The 27,420-nt window shown below is 40.5% G+C and overlaps 1 protein-coding gene across 8 annotated transcripts in view; it reads left to right on the forward strand.

Annotated features, from left to right (window-relative positions):
* The window catches only part of ccser1 (coiled-coil serine-rich protein 1), a 1,299,391-nt gene that overhangs the window by 92,838 nt on the left and 1,179,133 nt on the right, over positions 1–27,420 (forward strand). For 6 of the 8 annotated variants that reach the window (XM_043674391.1, XM_043674392.1, XM_043674397.1 and 3 more), the window contains exon 2: positions 13,054–13,162. The exons of the other annotated variants lie outside the window; for them this stretch is intronic. In XM_043674391.1, the coding sequence (XP_043530326.1) occupies positions 13,122–13,162 (41 nt within the window). In that variant the 5' untranslated portion in view covers positions 13,054–13,121. The remainder of the gene's footprint in view (positions 1–13,053; positions 13,163–27,420) is intronic. 8 annotated transcript variants of the gene reach the window in all.

Genomic DNA, 27,420 nt, shown 5'->3' on the forward strand with positions numbered 1-27,420 from the left:
AATTGTTCGTTCTGATGTTAAATGGCTGGGACAGCTGTTTGGTTCACATTGATTGAGTGCTCTGGTGAAAGATGAATAGATTTTTCACATCACACAAATTAATCTTCTGGGTTCTCTCCAGTTTTCCCAATATGTTTAGAAGCAGTACTACTTTATTATCCGTATATGGGTATCTTACTCAGGTAGAGGAGCAACCCATGAGTTTTACAGATTAATTTTTCTTTCTTAACAAAGGGCAGAAATGTCCCTCATGCATTAATAAAAGCTGTTGAGCTGCACACAGAAGGGTCGAAGTTTAATTTCCAATTGGTGCCTAATATATTGGGATAGGGAAAATGCCAATCATTCTTGTAGATTATGGCTCCATTCACTTTGAATTCCCACTTTTCCATGTCCCTTATTTCCAGGCTTTGTATTTCTGTATATTAGTTATTACATCAATCTTGTAACCTGCCCAAAAGTATTGTACCTGGTTTGATTTCATTAGCAACCTTGGAGAATTCAATTATGGGTACTATTTCATACTTTCTGCACACATTGAAGCAATTTGTATCCAAGTGCAGCAAGATCTGGATAACAGCCAGGTTTGGACTGATAAATGGCAAGTAACACAAGTGTCACATGAGTCCCAGGCAATGACCAGGAGAGTATCTAACCATTGTCCCATGATATTCAATGGCATTATCATTGCTCGAACCTCTACCCTGAAAGTCCTGGGGATTACCATTGATCAGACACTGAACTGGACTGGCTGTATAAGTCCTATGACTACAAGAGCAGGTCAGAGGCTAGGGGTCTAAGTGATTGAGCTGCAACAAAACTTGTGGCAGATCAGGCAAAAGGTTCAGCAAGGCACATCCCGACATCAGGAACATTTTGCTCCATTTTTGTATGCTTTTACCTGTGGTGTGATTCTCCCTTGGTAGCAGTGAGTTGTCAGTTGACGGTTGATGGCCTAACTTGCCTTTATTAATATTCAACTTTCTATCTTTACTAAACTTGCCGAACCAGCTAACTTTTGAGAAAACATGACATAGAAATCAGAATGGGTGCCTGCTAAATTTAGCTCACTGCTTGCTTCAGGCAACATCTGTGTTCGACAGTGGGCCAATGTCTTTGGGCATCCTCCATGGACACTGGTCATGTACATTCCATGTCCATGGATGTTGGCAATGACCTGTACCAACCTCTAAAAAAACCTCATGGCACATTCCAACCCATTAACAGGACACTTGCTGTACTTCAAAGCAAGATGGATCAGTAATTGTAATGCTGCAGCAAGGACACTGTGTGCTCAGTGACACAAACCCAGCTCATGGATGGCACGAAGCTGCTTTTTGGGGCTCTCTGTCATTGTGGTCACACATTGAGAGCTTAATTGGATGCTTGTAGCACCCCTGCCCTGCCTTGTCTTGCCTTTTTGCATTTTGCCCCTTCAAAGACACCCAATTCTTATTATTTCTGTGTCTCTTTGCTGTTTAGCACAGACACAAAGGAAGGAAGCTTGTTATTGGTTGTAAGCTGTCTTCAGTCAAGTTAAGGGGGTAGCCTTTGCTGAGGCGGTCTCAGCACAGTACTACCAGGGCAGCTTCCCATAAACAGTCCAAGGGATTGGAAACGTTCGGTCAGCTGCCTGGGATCTTTGACATTGCTGTGCATTCCTCCAGATGGCTGAGATTGCATTGCCCACTTCGGACCAGGCAGTATGGTCCGGTGTTGTGGCCTCTGCTGCTGGCCCTGGGGGAAGAGAGTCTAACCTCCCATAGCACCCCATCAGCCAAGATGGAGCCGGTATCTGAAATGAGAGATGACATAGTGGCAGAGTAGGTTGGCAATAAGGCAAGAAAACTCATTGGATGTTTTTGGCAGGAGTCCCTGCAGAAAAAAATGACAACTCCAGACTAAGCCATGAAAGGTTAAGGTTTGGCCCAAGAATCTCGCAGCGAATAACTCGCCTCCTGTCTCCCTGAAGCCTGTTAATCATCTACAAGACACAAGTCATGAGTGTGGTGGAATATCCCCCAGTTGCCTGGATGAGTGCAGCCCCAACAGCACCTTTTGAAGCTTGACTCCATCCAGGCCACAGCAGTCTGCTTGGTTAGCATCACATGCACAAGCATCCACTCTCTGCAGCACTAATACTCAACAGCAGTGTCTACCATCTACAAAACACAGTGCAGAATTTCACCAAGGCTCCTTCTAAACCTATGCCCACTGCCATCTAGAAAGACAAGTATGGCAGATATATGGGATACACCTGCAAATTCCCCTCCAACTACTCACCATCCTGACCCGGTAATATTATTGCCATTCTTTCAGTGTTGCTGGGTCAAAATCCTTGATCTTGCTTCCTAATAGCATTGTGGGTTTATCTATAACAAATGTTTCGCAGCAGTTCAAGAAGGCAGCTCACTACAACCTTTCCCAGGGTAATTAGGGATGGGCAATAAATGCTGACCCAGCTAGTGATGCATTCATCTATTAATAAACACAAAAATCAACATAACCAGTTCTAAGACTAATCCTTACACTATTGCATCAACCACCCCTGCCACCCCACCCTTCTGTTTTTTGCCATTTTTGATGCCTTGCCTTTAGCAATACGTTTGCCCCCACTGATTCAATCAATTATTCACCTCATGAGCTTTCCTCCTCAACCCTGTGCTTACACACATTGTAATATAATCTCTTGCATGGTTTTGTATTAAAAGATTTAATGAAGTCCAGATATATTAAATATTAAATCTGCTGCATTCCTCTGTCAACTCAATCATGACCCTTCAAGATCCTGCAAAGATTAGTCAAGAAACAGGTGCCACCTGTAAAACCTTGGCTCATTATTATCATACATTATTTCCCCTGATGCCTCACTGTTCTCTTGTGATTCTTTCCTCTACAATGAAGACAAGCTTTTGGGTTAATAATTATCTGGGATCCCTCCACACCTCACTATAAATTAGTGCCAAAATTGCCTTGCTCCAGTCCCCTTGGTGTAACCTTTTTATATTCTCTGATCTGTCCCTTGATGTACCCTTCAGAAATCCACTTCCATTTCCTTTAATATCTTACATGACGTTGATGGGACTAGGCAGCCTTGACCTGTTCTAGTATCTTTATTCTTTTGTGGCTAATCTCCATATATCTATCAGGATTTATTCTGCTTGTCTGTGAAATTCAAAACCCGTACGGGGAAGGCACTGCACAGATTCATTTGTAAACACTGATGCAAAAAAGTCATTAAGGACATCTGCCGAGCCCTAATCATCTGTTACCATGCGCCTCCCCCTTGCCTCCTGGAGACTATTTAGGAGTCCCACTGTTTCCTTTGTCATCTGTTTTCTCGGAATACATTTCTACAAACGTTTTTTTTTAAAAAAAGGAGTATTTATTACAGTGCTAATCCCAATGTTCCAGTTATGGCTTTCTAATCAATTTCTTTCATCTTTATTGTTTTCCCAGCCTTAACTCTGTCATTAATGATACATGTATCCTACTTCATGCAAGAGTATTTTCTTACTCAGTTACTCACATTGATTTGCAACCTCCTCTAATGTACTTGTTAATTGATGGAATATATTTCCTCTCTTTCCCCTAATGCTAGCTCTGACTACATTGCATTTTCCCATGACAGTTGCTGCTTCATTGCTTATTTGCTTCCTCGTCAACTGAAAGAGTCCTGTTGTAGAGATTAAAAATATTCTTCTGCTCCTTCTCTCCTGTTCTGTTATAAATCTCATTTTTAAAAACATATGTAGGCGCTTGCAAAGCAGTAATCATTAGCTTATCTATTCCCAAATCTGCTTTATATTCTTTCAGGTGCTAGCCTTGGCTTTGGCAGTAGCAATCTTTCCTTCGAGTTGGAAGATTATAGGTTTAAGCCTCATTCTAAAGACTTGAGCACAATTTGATCAGTGTCATCGTAACCTTTTCCCATCGTGACCTCATCACGAGACTTGAAAACCTTTATGATTCCTCTGTGAGAGCAGGCCAAGGGCTGATATAACTCAGTCAGAGCTCTGTGGCAACTATAGCTGCCTCATACCACACACCCCACCTCCCCAACATTGCACCTTGGGGAGGCTGGATCTAGGTTGACAGTACAACGCACCATTCTGGGAATCACTGTTTCGAAGTGCCATCATTCAGATGAGAGCCTGCTTGCTTTGGAGATATAATGTTCTATGGCACAACTTTGCAATGTTTAACTCTCAATCGAACATCCGGAAACAGATTACCTGGTCGAATGGCAATGCTGTTCACCAGACCTTTTGATGCAGCAAATTCCTCCTTCACCCTTCTACGCCTACCCCCTCCCCAAGCTTATCTCCCTCTTGCTGTCTGAGAATCTCCAGAATTGTTACAGCACAGAGGAGACCACTCTCTCGTGTTTCTTCCCCATTGCTATCAGACCTCTCAAATGTTAATGTTGATCTCTCTGTCTGCACCCACTGTGTTTGTAACACTCTGCACTCTGTTCTGCTACTTATGCACTTTGTATGGTACAATCTGTCTGTATAGCACACAAAACCAATACTTTTCACTTTATCTCAGTACATGCGACACCAACAAATCAAATCAAATCCTTGAAAGCTGCACATTTGACCAACCTTTTGGTACCATGCCCTAATACTGCCTTCTGTCACTCAGTGTCAGATTTTCTTCAGTGCCACTTCTGTGAAAAACCTTGGAATGCTTGACATTAAAGGAACAATTTATATGTAAGCTTTTGTAGACTTTAAAGTCTCTGCACTGCTTATTTATGTATCCAGTCATTCAGGAAAAAGAAAACATTCTTCTTGACATTTTTTGTATTACTTTAACAGTACTGTTGCAGTGAGTACCTGTACAGACTCATATGTCTCAAACATTTGCATTCAACCTCAACCAGCATCTTATCCGATGTGCCAGTCGGTAAACATTTCCTTAAGACCGAATCCTCTTCTCGAGTTGGAAGATTATAGGTTTAAGCCTCATTCTAAAGACTTGAGCACAATTTGATCAGTGTCATCGTAACCTTTTCCCATTGTGACCCCATCGTGAGACTTGAAAACCTTCATGACTCCTCTGTGAGAGCAAACCAAGGACTGATATAACTCAATCAGAGCTCCGTGGCAACCAAAGCTGTTGTTTCTATCAATCAATTTGATCAGTTATTAAGTGACTCAAAGAGCATTTCAAAACAAATTGGAACATAATAATGACTGATATATGTCTATTTTTGGCAGATATTGTAAATTGAGATGAGTAGTTCCCAAGTGATTGATTTTAAGTTTTATTTTATAAAGGACATCAATGGCCACTGAATACTTTGAGAAGTCCTGAGGTGACGTCCTGCAAGAGAATCTGCAAAAGGCCTCTTTTTTGTGCCCCTCCCCAAGACCCGTTGACAATGCTATCTTAAAATAGGTGCCTTCTCTAGCATAAGAATATTAACTAGTTTAACTTGGTGGGATTCATGTGGTGATTGCTAATTAATTTAGAAAAAATCATTCCCATATTTAGTATTGCTGTACAAAATCCCATCGCTGTGTGCTTTGGAAAGGAGCATTAGTGTCTGTGGATCGCTTCCCAGTAAAAGTAGGACGTTTGTTTGTTGGGAAATCTACATATATTGTCAAAACATTTTGTCTTGCATTTACCAGGACAATTTGCAAGAATACCAATTTAAGGGGAAACCAACACATTGAGTGAGAGGAGAATGGGGATTGGTTTGCAAGTGGCCTCTGGTGGAGGCATTGCCACAGAGAATGCTCCATTTAATGAGGTTAACTACCAGACTTTGTTTAAATTTTGAATCGGCAGTTGTCTCTGGTTGGTCAAGCTACTGCCTTGAGAAATGAGTCAGAGAATAGTTATTAACCGTTTTGTGGTGTTGAACTGGCTCTGTGCAAGTCTGTGTTCTTTCTGTATGCAAAGATCAGGGCCCTGTGTGTTAGCATATATAACTTCCCATACATGCATGTGCGCCAAACTGCAAGTTTGACTGGCTGTCAGTGTAATTCTCCGTCCTCTCAGAATTACCCCACGAAAGGGGGTGATTAATTAAATTCGAAGTTAGTATTCCTGCTCTGAACTTGTTGATCTCAGTAATGTGCCCTGAAGGCTATAAAGTGCCTAGGTGAGAAATAAGGTGCTGTTCCCCTAGTTTATACATGCATGTGCGCCAAACTGCAAGTTTAACTGGCTGTCAGTGTAATTCTCCGTCCTCTCAGAATTACCCCACGAAAGGGGGTGATTAATTAAAATCGAAGTTAGTATTCCTGCTCTGAACTTGTTGATCTCAGTAATGTGCCCTGAAGGCTATAAAGTGCCTAGGTGAGAAATAAGGTGCTGTTCCCCTAGTTTATCTGAATATTATCCTCCAAATCTGGGCATCACATCGCCCTTTGTCACCTAAATACTGTAGTTAGGTCATCAGCATTCGAGAATGACAATTTGCATTTTTGACCTTCCTTGAATGTAAAAAAAAAAGTGTGGAAAGGCGCTTTTTGGGAGTAGTGTCAAACCAAAATTGATACTGAGCCACTTGTAGATGAGGGTTCTAGGGAATACCTTTCAGAATAATTCTTTGTCTTGATGTGCAAAGGTTCACCTTTTGGTTTGCTCCTTTAGCTGTCAACCTCTTCAAAACTGGTGAGCTTTAGGTTGTCGCATTGACAGAGACTGTGACATGAGTACACCAACGGGGACTTCAACATTTTGCTCCTTGCTTTCAAATCCCTCCTTTGACCTCATCCTACCCACCCTTAATACTCTCCTTTAACCTTCCGTTACCATGTGCATTCTACTCTGCATGCCAAGTTACTATTTGTCCTTCATTGAGTTGTTGCTGGCCGCTTGTTCAGCTGTTATGCCTTGTGCTTTCGCTCAGTAGAGCCTGATGTTCTATTTGCAGTGCAGGTTTTCCCCGGGCTATGAATTCCTGACTTACGAACGCCGTACTTGCGAAATGACCTCTGTAAAGCCTATTATTTTAAAAAGTCAAGTTACATACAATGGTTCGTATTATCAAATAGGCGGACTACTTTGCGCGATGCTCGCAACACTGCGCATTTTCAGCTGTCCGTTGGCCCAAGGGAGTACGATGATGATGATGATGATTATTGCTGTATTATTATTTAAGATATTTTAGCAAAAATATTTTCAATATACTAAGACAAACATTTGACTAATTGATGCTAGGTGTGAACCTTATGTAACTGTTCCGACTTGCATAGAAATTTGACTTGCGAGCAGACTTAAAAATGGAACTCGGGGACTTCCTGGATCTCATCCTGCTCTGAAAGGTGTACGGTGTGGGGGGAAAATAACATACCGATCAAGAGATTTACTCATATAGCTTCTTTGTTTAAATGTTTGTTGTCTTCTCCAGTGTAAGGCAAAGTACCTAAAAATAAGAGTTCATTGTATCTGGAATGTTTTTAAGAGCACTGATTTAAGCTGCAATGTAAAGGCCAAAAATCACACAATACCAGGTTGTAGTCCAACAGGTTTAATTGGAAGCACACTAGCTTTCGGAGCGACGCTGGACTATCACCTGATGAAGGAGTGTCGCTCCGAAGGCTAGTGTGTTTCCAATTAAACCTGTTAGACTACAACCTGGTATTGTGTGATTTTTAACTTTGTACACCCCAGTCCAACACCGGCATCTCCAAATCATGTAAAGGCCAGACTTTGATTCTGATCACTAGCATCACTACTCCCTTATGTATTTAATCATCTCCAGCTCTTCAACTTTCAGACATTCCTGCAATCCTCTAATTTTTGCTTCTTGTGCATTTCCAATTGTTATTAAGTTCACCATTGGTGACTGTTCCTTCTGAGGTCTCATACTCTGGAACTCCCCTTCCTAATCCTCTCAGTCTGTCTACCTTGCTCTCCTGCATTAAGACATTCCCTAACATTTTCATTTTGGCCCCTAAGTATCTCAATGGGGGCTTTTGGTTTACTACCAGAAAAGGATTGCTTTTGGATTGATTCCTGATGAAGGGCTTATGCCCAAAACGTCGATTCTTCTGCTCCTCAGATGCTGCCTGACCTGCTGTGCTCTTCAAGCAGCACACACACAACCTTGGTTAACTACCCTAATAATTGCGGAGGTAAAAACAATGACTGCAGATGCTGGAAACCAGATTCTGGATTAGTGGTGCTGGAAGAGCACAGCAGTTCAGGCAGCTTCCAAGGAGCTTCGAAATCGACGATTCCTGATGAAGGGCTTTTGCCCGAAACATTGATTTCGAAGCTCTTTGGATGCTACCCTAATAATTGCGTGTGTGGCTCAGGACTGTATTGAAACATTTCAAGTTAAGGGTGCTATAGAAATGAAAGTTGTTGACACACATTGGTAATGAAATGTTGTGTAGTGTGAATCGATTGGCAGTTGTGGACACAACGTGCATGCAGTAGCTGGTGTCTACGTATGAGATCAAGGAAAAACAAAAGATATAAGAAGTGCACATGTCTTCTGCAGAAATGTTTTGTAATGCATCCTCAGGATGCAGGCACTAGTTCAGCCATGTATTCTAGAGGTATCAACCCCCATGGTCATGAACTAATGGTGATACATTACAAAGGCAGGATGATATGTGACTTAGTGATGGTTGTGTTCCAGGGTCATTTGTGCTGTTGACCTTATCAATGTGAGGAAGTCACCGGGGAGGTGTAACAGTTTTTAATTGCTACAGTGAATCAGACAGAAAATGCATGCTACATGCCACCTAGCACTGTGATGTCTCTTTTGAATTTTATTTTATGTTTGAACAGATATTTTATGATTACTGTATCTTCAGTGAACGACTGCCAGAATAGAATGGGTATCCTCAACAATTTCAATTGATTATTAATCCTTTCAGATTTACCAAATCCATTGCTAACACACTTTCCAATCCACACAGTGCAAATCATATGATAAATACAGCGGTGAGTTTTATTTTATATTTGGCACTTAGTATGTGACGTGTTTAATACACATGGAATATCATTTTATTTTAAGATACTGTGGGGTTTTATGATAAAGTTCCTTTTATATTTTATATATACTCTGCAAACTCTTGTATATATTATTCAGATTTTTACACATGCATAGCATTGCAAAATGTTACTGCAATGATTTACAGAATGAATGCTGTTTGGTAGCAAGTAGACTAAGGGATATCCATGCTCTGATTTCCTCTGTCTTTTGACACTAACAGGATGCCTGGCTTTCTATCCTACCTCTGATGGCCCCATTTGTGTCCACAGTGAGCCAGAGACGCAAATTGTGTAGATGGCATAGCAGAGTAGAGTATGCTTGTGTGTTTTTTAAATACTGACACACTGTCTCTGGGTAGTCTGAGGATCAGTTTTGTGCTCACCTTCTTTAAATCTGAGGTTCAATTGTCTCCATAAATTGTTTTAATGTGCTGCTTATAACATTTACATTAATCTACTGAGTTAACTATTTACAGATTTGAAGTAATGTGTGGGTTAACAATGGGTTATGACTATACATTGAATGTGAACATCTTGTACTGAAAAATAGCACATAAAAGGAACTTGCTCTTTACATAGACAGGATTTCCCTATGACCTCCAGCTAGATGGCCAGGTCACCTCCACAGGGGTGATAAGCTGCATCTTGAACAATTTGGACAAATTAATTGGATGAGCTTTGGAAGCAGCAGATGGAACTTGAATGTGCATGCATTAGAGTAATGCACATTGGTACAAAAATAAATAGGTAACATACTTGCTAGCTGACAAGATTCAAAACATTTTGGTTGTGATTGCTAGCCATTCAATAAAGATATTCATCTATGTGCAGCTATTACCAACTGGTTTATAAAAGAAAAGCCAGGGCTTTTGTGGGACAATGGTAGTGCCGCTACTCTGAGCTAGAAGACCCAGGTTTTCAGAGGTGTGTTATAACACATCTGAACAGACTAATTAAAATATCAGTTGGAGGAAGGTCCTGAATTTATCCTGCATTTCTCTTGTTATCATGTCACAAATGACTTAATGGCTGATGACTTACTTTGAAACAACTGCATTTGCTGCATAATTTAATTATGAAGAAGGGTCACTGGATCAGAAATGTTATCTCTGCTTTCTCTTCCCAACTGCTGCAAGACTTGCTGAGTTTTTCCAGCAATATCTGTTTTTATTTCTGATTTCCATCATCCGCAGTTCTTTGGGTTAGTTTTGTTTGATCTTTTTGACATATTTACAAGCATCACATGAGGGGAAAAGTCATTGGGTATATTTTTAATTAACCTGTTCAGATATGTTCTGATATGCCTCTGAACCTGGACCTCCTGGCTCAGAGGTGGGAACATTACCACTGTACCACAAGATTAACTCTGAATCATCATTTGACATTTAGGCTGATTGGCCCTCAAAGAACTGCATTGAAGAGTCTTTAAACACTTAAAGTTCATTCTTCTGGTTAGAAGAACATTTAAAAATATATGTTTTGAATAGAATTCAATGTTAAAAAATTATGAAGGAACTGACGTTGTGGCCTGCTCTATCTAGAAAATGGCTTTGTAGGTCATTTCTATCACTTTAAAATAGAGTTATTTATTTGTTGTTGGGTTAAAATCCTGGAACGTCCTTCCTAACAGCAACCTGGGTCTACTTGAGCTAGACCAGACTGCATGTACTTTAAAATGGCTGTTCACTCCCACTTGAAGGAATATTCAAGAATGGGCAGCAAATGCTAACATAGCTACTGACATCCACATCATGTGGAAAAGTTAAAGAATTATTCAAAGACAATGAAATATCACTGACTTAACGTTTTCATGTATTTTAATCAAACTTCTCTGAATTAATCCTTGAGTAATGCTGAAATACAGCATATTTTGTTGAATTTTTTTTGTCTTGCACTTTGAACAATTCCCAACAAATACAGCAGAACACAATCTTATTTTCTTTCTCTTCTGTTGTGAGATGACTACATACTGTATGGATGGTTGGCGAGCAGACTCTAGTAGAGATGATGCCACGGACAGTGCACCAGTTAATGATGCCTGACAGTTAACTACCATGCTCTGTTTAAACATAAAACCTGGCAGGTTAACTCTAAATGGTCAAGGCATTGCCCAGAGAAATGAGCCAGTGGATAGTTGTTGCATATTACATTGAATTGAAACAAATGCTGTGCGCATGCACATGTTGTTGACCAAGGTGCCAATGTTCCTCTGCCAATCAGAGTCCACTTTCCAATCAGCGCACTCCCCTCATGTAGTATAAATCCTGAGACTAAGACTTGAATTGATACTGAGTTGGAAAATCAGCCATATTGAATGGTGGAGTAGGCTTGAAGAGCTGAATGGCTTATTCCTATTTTCTATGTTTGAAACCTATTTCGGATTAGTAGTCTGGTAATAATGCCATTAGGCCATTGTCTTCCCCAAATGAGGACCAAACCAAGTGGATTGCAGTGGTTCAAAAATTCCTGATCACCACCACCTCTTCAGGGGCAATAAATACTGGCCCAGACACACTGTTACATGCTGTGAGTGAATTTTTAAACATTGCGATCAAGTGTATTAGAGCACCTTAGTTTCAGGTCTCTTTCCTACTAGTTGTTTCTTCACTCTCATAAAGTCATTGTGATATTGTAATAGAGAGTGTAGCTTATTGCACTCAGTTAAATAATAACTCTTTCAGATCCAAATACTGAGTGGCTTGCTAGGACATTTTCAGAGGGCAGTTAAGTGTCAACCACATTGTGTGGTATGTAGACCAGTCCTGGTAAGGATGGCAGATAAAGGAAAGTGAAGGGAATCAGTGAATCAGAGTCTTTTGCAGCAATTGGTGTTCATTTCATGGCCAGAATCCATCTTTCTTTGCATTAAAAAAAAATCATTCATATCTCTTTAAGTGGAGATTGATTAGAGCCAACTATCAGTCACCTTGAAACTGAACTAACTTTCAATTCCAGTTCATATTAATTGAAATTAAATTCCAACAGTTGCCATGTGAACCCTTGTAGAATATTAGATGGATTGTCAGCTCAATAACTTAACCATGACACTGCCATCACTTCAATGCTCATGTTCTGTAAAGGGACTGATGTATGCACAATCGTTGCTCTCTGATGGTTTGTCAGGCACAACAGAGGAGAGGAGTTGAGAAAGGACTTGAATTAATTAGGTATTTGATATTTTCGTCTTGTTAGTGAAAACACTTATGTCATATAGCAATATCGGCTTGTGCTGCACATTCAGAATTCTTTGCAACAGTTTACGAGAGTAACACTTCACACTATTTTTTTAATGTTGAGCATTTTAATGCCTACTGAAATCCTCTTTTGATATTGAACAAATCCTCAACACTATGGAGGAAGAGCAGGTGAATCCACAATTTCTGAGTGTGTGCACGTGTGTGTGGCTTTGTCCTTTTGCAGTTTACTTTCAGGGTTATTTGGTTAGAGAGGAGAAATTGCAAAGCTGGAAATGTGCCAACCTGGATTTATGATGAGTCCAGACGTCGGAGAAGGGATATTTGCCCATGCGCCCTTTCTTCTGGGAGTGAACCATAAACCAGAGCCTCAGCAGTTCTGCATCAACTGTACACATGCCAACCTGAGTTAACTCTGCACAGCCAGTCAGGAATCTCCGTCTGAAGAGTTTTGAAAGCAAGGAAAGATGAATTCTGATCCATTTGAAATGTCCGGTTTTACCCATCAGCATTGTTGCAATTGGGCACTTTTTGACCTTCGATATAATTGCCTCAATAATAGCTTGCCTGAATAAGCAAGGTACTAAATTAACACTGAAGGTCTTGGACTTGGCCACTTTGTAACTGGGTATTTTTGCAAGTGCAGCTTCAGAAGTTAGAGGGTTAATACGGTGGCTCAAAAACCCATTCAACTGAAGAAAGTTTTTAGGTCTGTCTAAAATTGCAGCTCTAAGTGCAAATTTTCTGAGCTGAAGCCTCATCCTGTTGAACCACCTTGAAGTGAGGCTTTTTTAAAAATGCAGATGTATAGAAAAAAAATCAAAGGCATGATTCTTATTCTGTAAGTGATTTTTCTTTGTTCAGGGAGTGCTTTTCTTGCTTTTTGCAGGAAAAAAAAATACAATCTTCTTCACATCGTTGAAAAGAGTTGCGGGTTCCCCTCTGGTCTAAGTGCTCATGCCTTCTTTTTCACCACATGGTGCAATGAACAGCAACGTGTAAGTGCTATTTGTCTCCTATTTAAATCTAATGGTTTTCCTTCTAGGCACTTGAGGGAGGCTGTGAGTTGATGGAATAGGATTCATGCTAAGCAAACCTCAAATCATAGCCTTTCGCACAGAATGTGGCATTTCCTTTTGTGTCTTAGACCACCACACATCTCTCTGCAACCAAGATAACTAAACCCTTTTGAAATATGACTGCACTGGCCATCGCAAAATAGAAAAGAGAAAATCTATTTATACAACACTTTAGGATGTTCTTGGGAATTATTCTTGAAGTACTGTCGCTGTTTTGTTAGTAAACATGACAACCAAAGCTTCATAAATCCAATGACGTAAATTGCTCGCTGATATCTTCAGGTGTTGATCAAAGAATGAACATTGTTCAAGAGACTGGGATGCTCCCCTGCACTTTGCTGAAAAGTGTCATGGAATTCTAATGAGCCATTAATAGAATAAGCCTTTAAATGCACTTTGGAAAAGAGACCAGATGAGACTGCCAAAATGTAGATAGCCAATGGTTGAGGCAAGAATACTGGACTTTATTAAGGTACATCTTTTATTTTGCAAGATTCCCATTCATTGTGTCCCTCCAACAACATTTTTTTAAAAACCTTGCTTCTTTCAGGTAACTTCTGTATGCCATTCGGTTCCTGGTAAGTATCCACTATCCTGAATACATTTAACTCAATTGATGTACAGTTCACACAATACTTTGTAGAAATGTACAGAAAAACACAACCATCAAATATTAATAAAGCGGTAGGGTTTATAATGAGGCAGGGTTTTCACTATCAGGGTGGGAAATTTTGGTCTCACCAAAACTCATTGTAAGGGCCATGGTACACCCAATGTTTATTCCAGGAAGGTAGGGTCAGGATAGCCTGCCAACCCAAGAAGTAATCCAACTAATCATCTATTGAGTGTCAGGATGGGTTGATTAGATTACCTTCCTCCGTTTGAAGCTCTTAGGCTCTCAAGTCCTCGCCCCTTATGCCCCCTCACTGCCTTTTCATGATGTTCATGACTCCTCACTATCTCCCTTGCCATCTCCATCCCACACCCTGCCACCCACCCACCGAGAATATATACCATAGAACTAGGGACACATATTAACAGTGCAAGTGTTGAGATGCCATGAGAAAAGAAAAAAAAAACACCCTCTCAAAACTTTTCTTTCAAAAGAATGGTTGACACATTTATAAGGGCAATCAGACAAGGCAATTATAGCATTAGTTACAGAAGCTTTAACCTCTTCCTACCTCATAAAACTGTCCAATTAAAAATTCAGATGTTAACAAAAGAAATCACTATAACATACGATAATGTTTTTATACAAAGATATCAACCATCCAGCAAAATAAGCACTCACTAAAACAGAACCTCTGCTGAACTAATGCATTTATGAGTCTTAGACCTCAGTCAGACATTCATAATGATGTCACTTTTATAATAAGACCAATTTTATAATATTGTGTACAGTTCTGGTCAGCTCTTTTATAGGAAAGATGTTGTAAAACATGAGCGGGTGCAGAAACAACTTACGAGGATGTTGCTGGGAGTGGAGGGTTTGAGTTAGAGGGAGAAACTGAATAGGCTGGGGCTTTTTTTCTCTGGAGCTTCAAAGGCTGAGGGGTGACATAATGAAGATTTCTAAAATCATGGGGCCTTGGAAAGGGTGAATAGACGAGGGTCTTTTTCCAAGGGTATGGGAGTGCAACACTAGAGGACTAGGTTTAAGGTAAGAGGGGATGGATTTTACAAAGGACCTGAGGATGGTGCATGTATGGAACGAGTTGCCAGAGGAATTGATAGAGGCTGGTACAATTGCAACATTTAAAAGACATCTGGATATAGCATATGAATAAGAAGGGTTTAGATAGATATAGGCCAAATGCTGACAAATGGAATTAGGTCAGATTGAGATGTCTGGTCGGTGTGCATGAGTTGGACCAAAGAGTTTGTTTCCCTGCTGTGTGATTCTATGACTCTATGAATTGGATCACCAGATATCTGTGCTCTCCTCTTGTGCTTATTATGAGCACCTGGCTGACTCCCAGACATTCAAAAGCATTAGCTCAGCAGAGGTCCTCATGTACAGGAACAGGAGTAGGCCATTCATGGTTGATCTGTGGCCCAAGTCCATCCAGTTGTCTTTGGCCCATATTCCTCGGTACCTATTACATAACAAACAAAACTATCTATCTCAGATGTAAAATTAAGAACTGATCTAGCATCCATTTGTGTTCCAAATCTCTATCAACCTTTGTATGTAGGGGTGTTTCCTAACATCTCTCCTGAATGCTCTGGGCCTAATCTTTAGACATTGCCCCCTCGCTCTAGAATCCCTGACTATTGAAAAGCAAATTACCTACCATGTTGTTATGAAGATGGAGTGTTCTATTCCTTTGAGAGAGTACAAGCTGTTATGCATTGAACTTGTAGTTACCTGTCATGTGACTGACTAGCAGCCTGTGTGCACTGGAAAATTGAAAATATGTAACATTTGATTATGAAACAAATGCCTGAGTTTTGGTGGCTGTTTTGAGAACCATTTGAGTTGAACCTGTCCCTGTCATAAATTTTGCCCTGGGATACTAAAAACCAATCTATTTTGAACTTGTTTTGCCAATGTTGAAACAATGAGATGATCGATGCTGGAGATATAAAGAAGCTGACATATTTTGACAGTTAGAGAATGAGACGACTGCCTTCAACAGAGTAACTGCCAGCAAAATGCTCTATCAAAGGTATCTTTTTCATATGAAACATCTTTGCAGCAAAAGACCAAAGACGATCCAGGGAAACCTTCAGCCAGAGGAAGACGGACATTGGTGACACCTGCTCTGTGGTTTTGAAATTAAGTTGATGTAATTTTAATACGAACTTTTATTGGAACAGTATATTGTTGTAGAGTTGAAGACAGATAACAAACATTTAAGAGAAAGGAGGCTAAGAGTTATAAATAGTCGTTGTTTAATGATTTAGAGTTAAAGAATAAATTGATAATTTTTCGTTAAATAGTGGAAGTTGGGAGTTCTCTGGCACTCCTACTTTAACAGATTATGGGGCGAGGTGAGCTTTTCTGGGTGTTTGGTTTAATTAGCAGAAGGGTTTACTGCTGTGGCGTAACAATGTTTTCCTGTTAACATCTTGAAAGCTTCAATCAGATCAGTCTTATATGGGAAAGTGATGGACTAGTACTATTATCACTGGATTGTTAATCCAGACACCCAGCTAATGCTCTGGGGACCTGGGTTTGAATCCCACCATAGCAGGTGGTGAAATTTGAATTCAATAAAATAAAATCAGGAATGAAGAATCTAATGATAACCATGAATCCATTACTAATTGTCAGAAAAACCCATCTGGTTCATTAATGTCTTCTTAGGAAAGGAAACTGCCATCCTTACCTAGTCTTGTGACTGCAGACCTATTCTTCACTGCCGTCTGGGGCAATTAGGGATGGACAATAAAGGCTGACCTAGCCAGTGACACCCTCATCCCATGAATGAATTAAAAAACATTATAATACATCATATTTTCTGTGATCTCTGGGTATGGAGGGCACAGGAAAAAAAGCATGTAGACAGAGGTAAGATTATTTGCACTTATCTTTCAACACAGTTTTGGAATTCAGACTATGATTCACGATTCTTGTCACAAGTCATACAGAAGTTGACTTAACTCTGGACCATGAGACGCCTAACCCTGGAACTGCCCAAGTGGGACTGCAGGATTTGGCTCACTAGTTTGGATCCTTATCCTGTGCCAGTAAAAATAGCCAGCGACGGTAATCCTGGAATTTCATACCAATTACTAAGTGTAAATGGTTGTGCCCAGTTCTGCAAAAGTCTTAATCTTCATCTTTGTCTGATGTAAGATGATGAGTACGTGATCGGAAACTGTGACAATAATAGGAATGCAGAAGAAAACCACAGAAGAAGATTTAGTGCTGTAATAATGGCTACACTGATGTATGTTGGGTTAATTCTGACCTTTTTAAACCAAGGAGATAATTATAATTGAAAGAGTAGAAAACCCAAGGGTTAAGATAGAAACCAGCACTACTCTTCAATGATTTTAACAGAGATTAAAATTGGGAGGGTCAAAAGGGTAGTGTTATAGCCAATTTCACCTCTTTACCAACAAGAGAGTGAAGTTATAATTGCCCTCATTCCGTTTTTGAAGCCTTTTAGCGTCATACATTGCAGCATCGCTGGTCATCTATAAAGTTTAAGTGAATACTTTTACTTAACTGGAATAGTGTAAGCTGTAGATCCTAACAATGTTTGGAGCACCCATTTAGGATCAGTGCATTAAAGAGGCGTTCATGTGGAGAGCAAGCTTTCAAATCTCTGACCCACGTGTCAAATGGACCAAAATCAAATTGCCCTGGATTATGTGTCTCACTGTTGGATATTCAACTCTATCATTAGAGCAGGAGTATTCGTTTGCCTGGCATGGCAACTGCTCTGCCCAGGGCCATAAGAAGCTGCAGGATGTGGTTTGCACAGCCCCATTCATTGCGGAAGCCAGCATTCCATCCACTGACTCCATTTACATGGCTCATTGCTGTGGAAAGGCTGCCAACAACATAGACCCATGGCACCCCAGTGATTTCCTATAGGCAGAAGATACAGAAGCTTGACCACATGCACCAGCAGGTTCAGGAACAGCAAGTGACATCAAAATTGGAGGTGGAGTGGACAGCGAAGAAGGTTACCTCCGAGATCTTGATCAGATGAATCAGTGGGCTGAGGAGTGGCAGATGGAGTTTAATTTAGATAAATGCGAGGTGCTGCATTTTGGAAAAGCAAATCTTGGAGTGCAGGTTCATCGTTCCTTGAAAGTACAGTCACAGGTAGATAGGATAGTGAAGGCGTTTTATTGGTCAGAGCATTGAGTATAGGAGTTGGAAGGTCATGTTGTGACATTGGTTAGGTCACTTTTGGAATATAGCGTGCAATTCTGGTCTCCCTCCAATAGAAGGATGTTGTGAAACTTGAAAGTGTTCAGAAAAGATTGCGAAAGATGTTGTCGGTGTTGGAAGATTTGAGCTAAGGGGAGAGGCTGAGTAGGCTGGAGCTGTTTTCCCTGGAGCGTTGGAGGCTGAGTGGTCACCATATCGAGGTTTATGAAATCATGAGGGGCATGGATAAGTTAAATAGGCAAGGTATTTTCCCTGAGGTGGGTAAGTCCAGAACTAGAGGGCATGGGTTTAGGATGAAGGGGGAAAGATTTAAAAAAGGACCTAAAGGGACAATCTTTTTCACACACAGGGTGGTGCGTGTATGGAATGAGCTGCCAAAGGAAGTGCTGGAGGCTAGTACAAGTACACCATTTAACAGGCATTTGGATGGGTATATGAATAGGAAGGGTTTGGAGGGATATAGTCCAAGAGCTGGCAAATGGGACAGGCTTAGGTTAGGATATCTGGTTGGCATGGGCGAGTCAGATGGAAGGGTCTCTTTTCATGCTGTATATTTCTATGACCCTAAGACTGATGAATGGACTGTCAAACCTCAAATAATGCTGGTCGAACTTGCCTAGTGCATGCCCTGTGCAACGTAACCTGTTGCCTCTAAGTTTTTTTTTATATAACCTTTTGTTCTGTACATCCTGGCTTACTATGATCTGCCTGTACTGCTTGCAAGCAAAGCTTTTCACTGTACTTTGGTACATGTGACAATAAATCAGTCAAAGGCCAGGAAATCGAGACGAACACAAACCTGCTCTCCTATATAATTAGCAGCTGCATTTCTATTGGGAGAAACACTGGTCTTGTGTAAACCCACAGGAAGGCAGCTATGGACGTCAAATTTTGGAATTCCCTTAGTAAACCTTCACATCTCCTTTCTACTTTTACAATGCTGCTTAAAATATACCAATTTGCTGGAACTTTTTGATCACCTGATCCTACTATTTTCTTCTCTGGCATGATGTCAGTCTAGCTCCTTGAGATTTTTCTTTGTTACGTTAAAGGATTTATATAATACAAGCTTTCATTGTTTGTTAATTGACTGCTGGCCTTAATTGAATCCATTTGGATCACCTTCAGCTTGTAACTGACTGCATGAGACATATGTAGGCATCTCACTTAATGTGAGAACAGCTTCAAAACAATGTTATGTTTATTGTTACTCTCAATTCTCTCTTGTAGTAATGTTTGCCCTCTAATTAGTTCCTTCCTGTTAGCCATTAAGGAGCGGAAATGTCTAGCCTGGGTCTATTTTACTGTGGCTGTTGTCCACTAAATCATTTACTCATTAGCATGGGAATTTCAGTTTACCCAAGCACTGATTATATTATTACTGCCAGCCATTCCAGTGAGGTCTTTCTTCAAATCTCTGTAAAGACAATTTTGTACACTATCAGGTTTGCATGTACAGTCATGGAGCAAGTCACCACCAGACCAGCATGTATTTTCTTGTAATGCAGGATTAGATGATGTAAAGATCTTCACTCTCTGCAATTAAAATTTTCTAAAAGGTTAACTGAAAAAGGCAAACCATCAGTTTTGACTCTAAGTTTTTTTTCTTCATATGAAGTGACGCTCTTGACTAGCACTGGCATGTCTACCTGAGGCATTGCATCTTTTTCCTATGTCTCTACCTGTGTGACCACATTTTGGGTACCTGTGCTGCCTTTTTGACACATAGTCAACTTGGGCCTGAAGCCATTTCCGTTTTGTTTTTGGCTAAGCCACCATACGCTAACTCTGTTATTTCTTGCGAGACAGGTATTTACTGATTTGGAAATGAAGGTGGGTAACCAACCTTTCAGTTGATGTTGGCTTGTTTACTTTTAAACTTTTCAAGGTTTCATGCAAGTATTTTTTGTTCAAGTATATGCTTTAGTGTTTAGTTTTATACTTCATCCACTGGTTTGGGATCAAGTTAACAAATCTTGCTTACAGTGATCATGAAATCAGCTCATTTATTTATTGTTCTCTACAGATTTACTAGTCTTATATCAGGAAGCTGTTTGCAAGATCTCACTGTCTGCAAAGTTGTTTGCCACATCTCCCTATACATTAGTGACTGCACCTCAAAGTAACCCATTTGCCGCAAGATAGTTCTAGACTTGCTGAGAATGTGAAAGGCACAACATAATTGCAAGTTTTGTTTTGCACCATACACAAAAGTTAAAGTATTTTCAAACAAATTCATTCCAGCTCCAGTCAGCCTGATTATAAAAAGGTTATCAAAGAGATCAATGCAAATCAGCCACTGAGCTGCCTTATCAATGGGGCGAATATGAAGCACATTCTCAAATAACTTAACTGGGATCACGGTTCCCTTATGTCAATAGGTTGAGTTTACAAATCCCACTGTGTGGCCTAGAGTGTAAAGATCTCAGCTGGGATCACTACAATACTGAGGGAGTGCTGCCTTGCAAATGAGGCATAAACCAGGGCCCAGCCTCCCTTCATACAAAAGCAAAATACTGCAATCACTGCAGATCTAGCGCAGTCGAAGAGCTGCTTCTCGAGTGCTTCATGAAACCCAGATACTCAGACGTAACGATAGGGAGGATCCATGAAGACTCAACAATGGAGGGTTGTACCCACACTGAGCATGATCCATGGTGGCAGCTCAAATCAGCCCTAATGTTGTGAGAAACACTATTAGAAATCAAAAGTCAAGCATTTTGACCCACTATTATTGATAACAGCAATTCATAGTCTGTGATTTTCGATAGTCAGCTTCAAGACTGTAATTTAAGCAAGGTCTTCAGTTGATTTTTATAACTGGCAAATCAAAGGCTGGAGTGTTGTTCAAAGCAATGACTTATAATAATATTTACAGAGAGTAGCTCAAGTGATTTATCATCATTCAAACTCAGATTTCTTGCATCATTGAAACATGCTTCAGTCTCAGTAGTTCTACCTTTCAGTATTGCTTCGGTCCTCAATATTTGAGAATGTGCTTCATGTTCACCCCATTGATAAGGCAGCTCAGTGGCTGATTTGCATTGATCTCTTTGATAACCTTTTTATAATCAGGCTGACTGGAGCTGGAATGAATTTGTTTGAAAATACTTTAGCTTTTGTGTATGGCAAAACAAAACTTGCAATTATGTTGTGCCTTTCACATTCTCAGCAAGTCTAGAACTAGCGGCAAATGGGTTACTTTGAGGTGCAGTCACTAATGTATAGGGAGATGTGGCAAACAACTTTGCAGACAGTGAGATCTTGCAAACAGCTTCCTGATATAAGACTAGTAAATCTGTAGAGAACAATAAATAAATGAGCTGATTTCATGATCACTGTAAGCAAGATTTGTTAACTTGATCTCAAACCAGTGGATGAAATATAAAACTAAACACTAAAATATTTTTTTGATAATGCATTTATTCACAGAATGCATTATTACTTATGTTACAGTATTCCTACTGTTTCTGACATACTGTCCCAACAATGTCTCTTTATAAATGCTGTAGGAAGTGCATTGAACAATTTCATTCACTGGTAGACCTTAGCAATATAATTACTGTAGTATTAAAATTAACTGATGTTCTCATAATTCTGACCAAGTAGCACCTACTTTTTCCTATTTGTGTTGACTTTTCTCAACTAAGAAGGCGATTGTATTTTCAAGCTCCACACTAGGCTTTGCACACCAAGCATTAATTGGTATTTCTGTGCATTGCTGAGGGAATCCTGCAATGTCTAAGATATCAGGCGAAATATAAATGTGCCATTCAGGTGGATGTAAATTATTCTGTTGTACAAATTGAAGATGCACAGATGTTTCCACTAGTGCCCAGGCTAATATTACATTTTCCATCACTGGATCAAATTACTGGAATTCCCTCCCTACTAGCGTGGATTGTGTTAGTTCAATATGTCGGCTCACCACCACTTCCTCATGTTAGACAGTAAATGCTGGACTTTCCAGTGTTGCATGAATTAATTTAAAAAGAAATGATTGCCTCACCAAAAAAGGATAGAGGAACTGATCAGTTATTTCATCATTGTTTGGATTTTGCTATGCATAAAACCATTGCAGAGTTCACCAGGAATGGTGATTGCATAGTGTTATGAATATTTCCATACAGAGGCAAGCAGGGCATTATACACTTTACTGGTGTGTATGTGTCAGAGAGACACTTGTTCCACCTTTGTGGTTTTTAAAAAGGTTTTTGGCTGTGAGTACCATGGTATCTGTGGCACAAATTTGAAAGCTAATCTGGGCAGCAGCCAAGTCTACAAGAACGAGGGTAAAGGAAAGTTGAGGCTTCATTGTGAGTAGTTTGACTAATATAAAGTCAGCTGGACAGCCTGCTCCAGATTTGTGTGCAGCAGTGAACATTTGAAGGCAACATGTATGAATATCAGGATCCGAGGTGGTTCCAATGGTTGACCAGGCTGATGATCTTCACTGTCTGTATTCCCACAGGAATACTGCTCTGAAAGGTGAGGTACAAAATGGCACTCAGTTCTTGAATAACTGTATCCTAACATAAAGTTAGCAACTTCTTTGACAACTGATATGCACTTGAGAGAGGTATTGGCCCAGTGGTATTACCTTTTGGACTGTTGATCCAGAGACCCAGGTAATGTTCTGGGGATTTGGGTTGAATCCTGCCATGGCAGATGGTGGAATTTGAATTCAATTAAAAAGAAAAAAATCTGGAACTAAAAGTCTAATGATGACCGTGAATCCATTGTCAATTGTCAGAAAAAATCCATCTGATTCACTAATGTCCTTGAAGGAGGGAAACTGCCATCCTTACCAAGTCTGACTGACGGTGATTCCAGACCCACAGCAATGTGGTTGACTCTGAACTGCTCCCTGGGCAATTAGCAATGAGAAATGAATGCTGCCTGACCAGTGGTACCCTGATCCTGTGAATGAATAAATAAAAAACATTGAAGAGAAACCACCTAAAGAGTATCTCTAGAGGACAGGTTAGAAAAGAAATTGGTAGTACATAGACAAATTACTGAGAGGAGGAAGCGATAGTCTTGAGCCCAGCAGAAGAGCCTGGAACACCAATTAAACATGATAAAATTGACCATATTTTTCAATCTGTTTGCTGATAATAATTGCCAATTTTGAATTGCTTTGGATTTAAATAAGAATAATGACATACAATACCATAAAATGTTGGAGTAGGCCATTCAGTCCATTGCACCTGCTCTTCCATTCAGTGAAGATCAAAGGTAATCTGATGATACTTAATACCATTTTCCTGCCTTTTTCCCACAACCTTTGATTCCCTTACTGATTCAAATGGCAGAGTCCACACCGTACCACAGATCAAAGCCATGAGTAAAAGTGATTTGGAGATGCCGGTGTTGGACTGGGGTGTACAAAGTTGAAAATCACACAACACCAGGTTACTGTCCGACAGGTTTAATTGGAAGCACTAGCTTTCAGAGCTTACTCCACAACACCTAATGAAGGAGCAGCGCTTCAAAAGCTAGTGCTTCCAATTAAACCTGTTAGACTATAACCTGGTGTTGTGATTTTTAAATGAGCAAAAGCCTTCTTTTACTCTTAAATTCTTTATCCCAGCATTTTCTTTTTACATGAGAATCGAGCATCCTTTGTTCTTCACTGGTTGCTTTGTTCCAAAATATGTGACAATAATTAGTACAATGACAACTAATGCTTGCATGTATTAATTAATTCTGTTGTCTGCTAAAGATCTCACATCTTCAACAGTATAGGGAGCTTGTAGCCTGCTTCAAGTGCTAATTTATACTGCTCCTTACCAGTCACTGGTAATCTGGAGATGTGTAATCTTTCATCCTTTGGATGTAGCAGAGTTCTCTCAATGTATTGGCCAAAATTTCTTCACCATTGTGTGGGCTATTGGCCTAAACACATACTTCTGTCAATCGCCTTTCTAGTGGCACCACACAATGGCATAACTCAGAACTAGGACTTTGAACCCTTCTGTCATAATGCAAAGGACATAGACTTCAATGTGCTTGACCCCTCTGCATTTCCCCAGGCAGCATTCACAAATACGAGGGCAGAGGGCAAAGATCCATTCTGATTCTGTTTGAGCACAGGTGTGAAGAGTCTGGTTTTAATTAGCAAGTTTCTGAAAGTGTGAAGATTGTGTGCCAAGTTTTGCACAGCATGTGTTTGAAAAATATCCTTTTGCTTCAGCAGTCAGAACCAGAAGAAGTAGGGTAATGATAAATTTTGAGAGGATTGAACTCTTGTCCAAGAAAGCAAAGTTTGAAACCCTGATGTGTTTTTGGTATCAGCTGTCAATTTTAAAACTTGTATCACGTCCATTTGAGTTTTTGAAATTAATTTTTATTTGGTTAGCAGAAGAATAACTCACAGAAGGTTAATGCTATTCTCAAAACTTACACACTACAGATGTGCAGTGGTGATCCAATCTCATTATTCAGAAACACACACACATGTCTGTATGCAGAAAGAAACAACTGATTATGTTTTTTAACACCAAGGGAAGCTGAGAGGTTTACATTCCACGGATCATTGTGTAGTTTTTACTCCAGCTCCAGGTGCATACTGTTCATGCACAGCTTTTTGAGCAGTCTCCACATTTTTATGCAACGATCTGTGCTCGCACTGATTACCGGTATTCTCCTTCCCTCCAAGAGGAAAGTCTCTTGACCTCTTTCTAAGATAGTAGAGTCACATAAACACAGTGATTATGTGCTACCGGGTGCAGTGATGTATCCGAGAAAATTAGCTCCCCTTCAAGCTGCAAAAGAATTGCTCCAGTCCACTTTAAATCACTGGTAGAGGTACTCAGTAGCTGACAGATGTCATACAGTAATTGAAATATACTTGTCCCAACAGAGAAATTTGGAAATAATTGCTTGTCACATCACACATGAGCATATTTAAAAAAAAAGGGAGCTTTCACTGCAACGCTAATTCACAAAGATAGAGATCGACAGTTTAAAATCACATTCCACTGAGACACAATCCAGTGATGTATCCTCTTCCATCTTTGGGATGCAGCGTCATCAAAACCAAATCCTTGTCTGACCACCTCCAGAGAGAGGTAAAGGAGAGCTTTCCCGATATTTTGACCATAAGATGTTCCTCCACCAATGCCATCAAACCAGATGATGTGCTTAGTTATCTTTCTGTCACTTGTTGGGTCTTGCTGTGCAGAAACTGGCTGTCACATTTCCCTGATTTTTCACGTCAAGACCATGAAGCACATCCTGAAGATGCGAAATGCGCTACTTAGATGCAAATCCTCTCCTTGTTACATCACTGAACAGTGCCAGCTGTCGCTTTTGTTCTCTGTAATGATGTTTGGCAGAAGGGTTGGAGCTGATTGGCTGTGCTTTCATTAAAGATAGTGTTTGGAGTGGAGATTATTGGGAGTTAAAGTAAAATAACCCAAGAGGAGAAAAGGGAATCCAATTAGTCCCCCTCCTGTGGTGCTGCAGACAGCCGACTTATTTGAGTTGCTCAGTCGAAGCACTGTGGGTGGAGAATAAAGAAAATGATGTGGTGGAATAGGGGAAAAGGCAAGGCAGCCTTACTCAGTGGGGTGTCTTATACTTGAGTGCAGCGAATAGCATCTTGCTGTTTGTTTGGGGAATTCAGAGATTTTCTTTAAAAACACAAGGATTGCATTCATGCCAGCATCCTTCATGACATCAGGGCATCACAAAGTGGTTTAACAGCCAATGAATCACTTTATTTTATTTGGAAGTGCAGTACTGCTCTAGTATTGGAATCATAACAGTCAATTAGTGCACAGCAGTATCATGGTGATCTGATAATCTGGGTGATTTTTGCTTGAGGAATGAATAGACTCTGAAGAACTTCCCTACCCTCCTGCAAAACAGTTCCGTGACATCTTTTATATCTGCCGAGCTGTGAATGGGGCCTCCCTTTGACATTCTATCTAAACGATGATTTGGAGATGACGGTGTTGGATTGGGCTGTACGAAGTTAAACATCACACAACACCAGGTTATAGTCCAACAGGTTTAATTGGAAGCACTAGTTTTCGGAGCACTGCTGCTTCATCAGGTGGTTGTCTGATGTTCCAATTGCTTCCAATTAAAGCTGTTGGACTGTAACCTGGTGTTGTGTGATTTTCTTTTAACTTCTGAATACCAGATTTTGTGTGTGTGCACGCATGCATACGAGAGAGAGAGGGTCTGCATGAGTATATGGGTCTGTAGAAGTGTGTGTGTAGTGCAGTGGGGTCATCTGGAGTGTGACATGAACCCAAGGTCCCGGTTGAGGCCACCCCCCATGGCAATCAGTCTCTGCTCAGCCACTTTGCGTTGTTGGCTGTCCCAAAGTCCGCCTTGGAGGATGGTCACCCGATGGTCAAATGTCCCAGACTGCTGAAGTGTTCTTCGACTGGGGGGGAGGATTCCTGTCTGTTGGTTGTTATGTGGTGTCCATTCATCCATTGCCATAGCCTCTGCTTGGTCTCGCTAATGTATTATGCCTTGGGGCATCCTTGCCTGCAGCAGATGAGATAGGCAATGTTGGTCGAGTCATGTGAGTGCCTGCCACGTACGTGATGGCTGGTGTCCCCATGTTTAATGGTGGTATGTGTGTCAACACTCTGACACGTCTTGCAGCATCTGCCATGACAAGGCTGTATGGTGTTGTCCTGAAAGCCAAGCCGTTTGCTGCGAACAATGATCTGTTTGAGGTTTGCTGGTTGTTTAAAGGCAGGAAGTGGAGGCATGGGGAAGGTCTTGGTGACGAAGGACATGGCATAGTTTTTCGGCTCTTGGGAAGTACTGGACAACAAAGGGTACCTTGTTAGTTGCAACTTGTGTCTGTCTCCTGAGCAGGTCATTATGGTTTCTTGCTGTGGTATGTCGGAACCAGCAGTCGATGAGTTGAGCATCATACCCTTTTCTTAAGAGGGTATCCTTGAGTATTTCCAAGTGCCCATCACGTACCTTCTCATCTGAGCAGATCCTTTGTATGCATAGGGGATGGCTGTTTTAATATGTTTGGGTTGAAGCTGAAGAAGTGTAGCGTTGCGAGGTTTATCCATGGGTTTTTACTGTAGAGTGAGGTTCTGAGGTGCCCATCCTTGATGGAGGTACATGTGTCCAAGAATGAGATGGATACTAGAGAGATGGTCTATGGTGAGTTTGATGGTGGGATGAAACTCATTGATATCACTGTGTAGTTGTTTCAGTGACTCCTTGTTGTGGGTCCAGAGGAAGAAAATGTCATCAATATACAACACTGGTTCGAACAAGACTTCTCTATGCAGGACCTCCAACCAACACTATGCACTATTGACTACTTTTTCCT

This window comes from Chiloscyllium plagiosum, chromosome 32, assembly GCF_004010195.1.
Source record: "Chiloscyllium plagiosum isolate BGI_BamShark_2017 chromosome 32, ASM401019v2, whole genome shotgun sequence".
NCBI lineage: Eukaryota > Metazoa > Chordata > Chondrichthyes > Orectolobiformes > Hemiscylliidae > Chiloscyllium > Chiloscyllium plagiosum.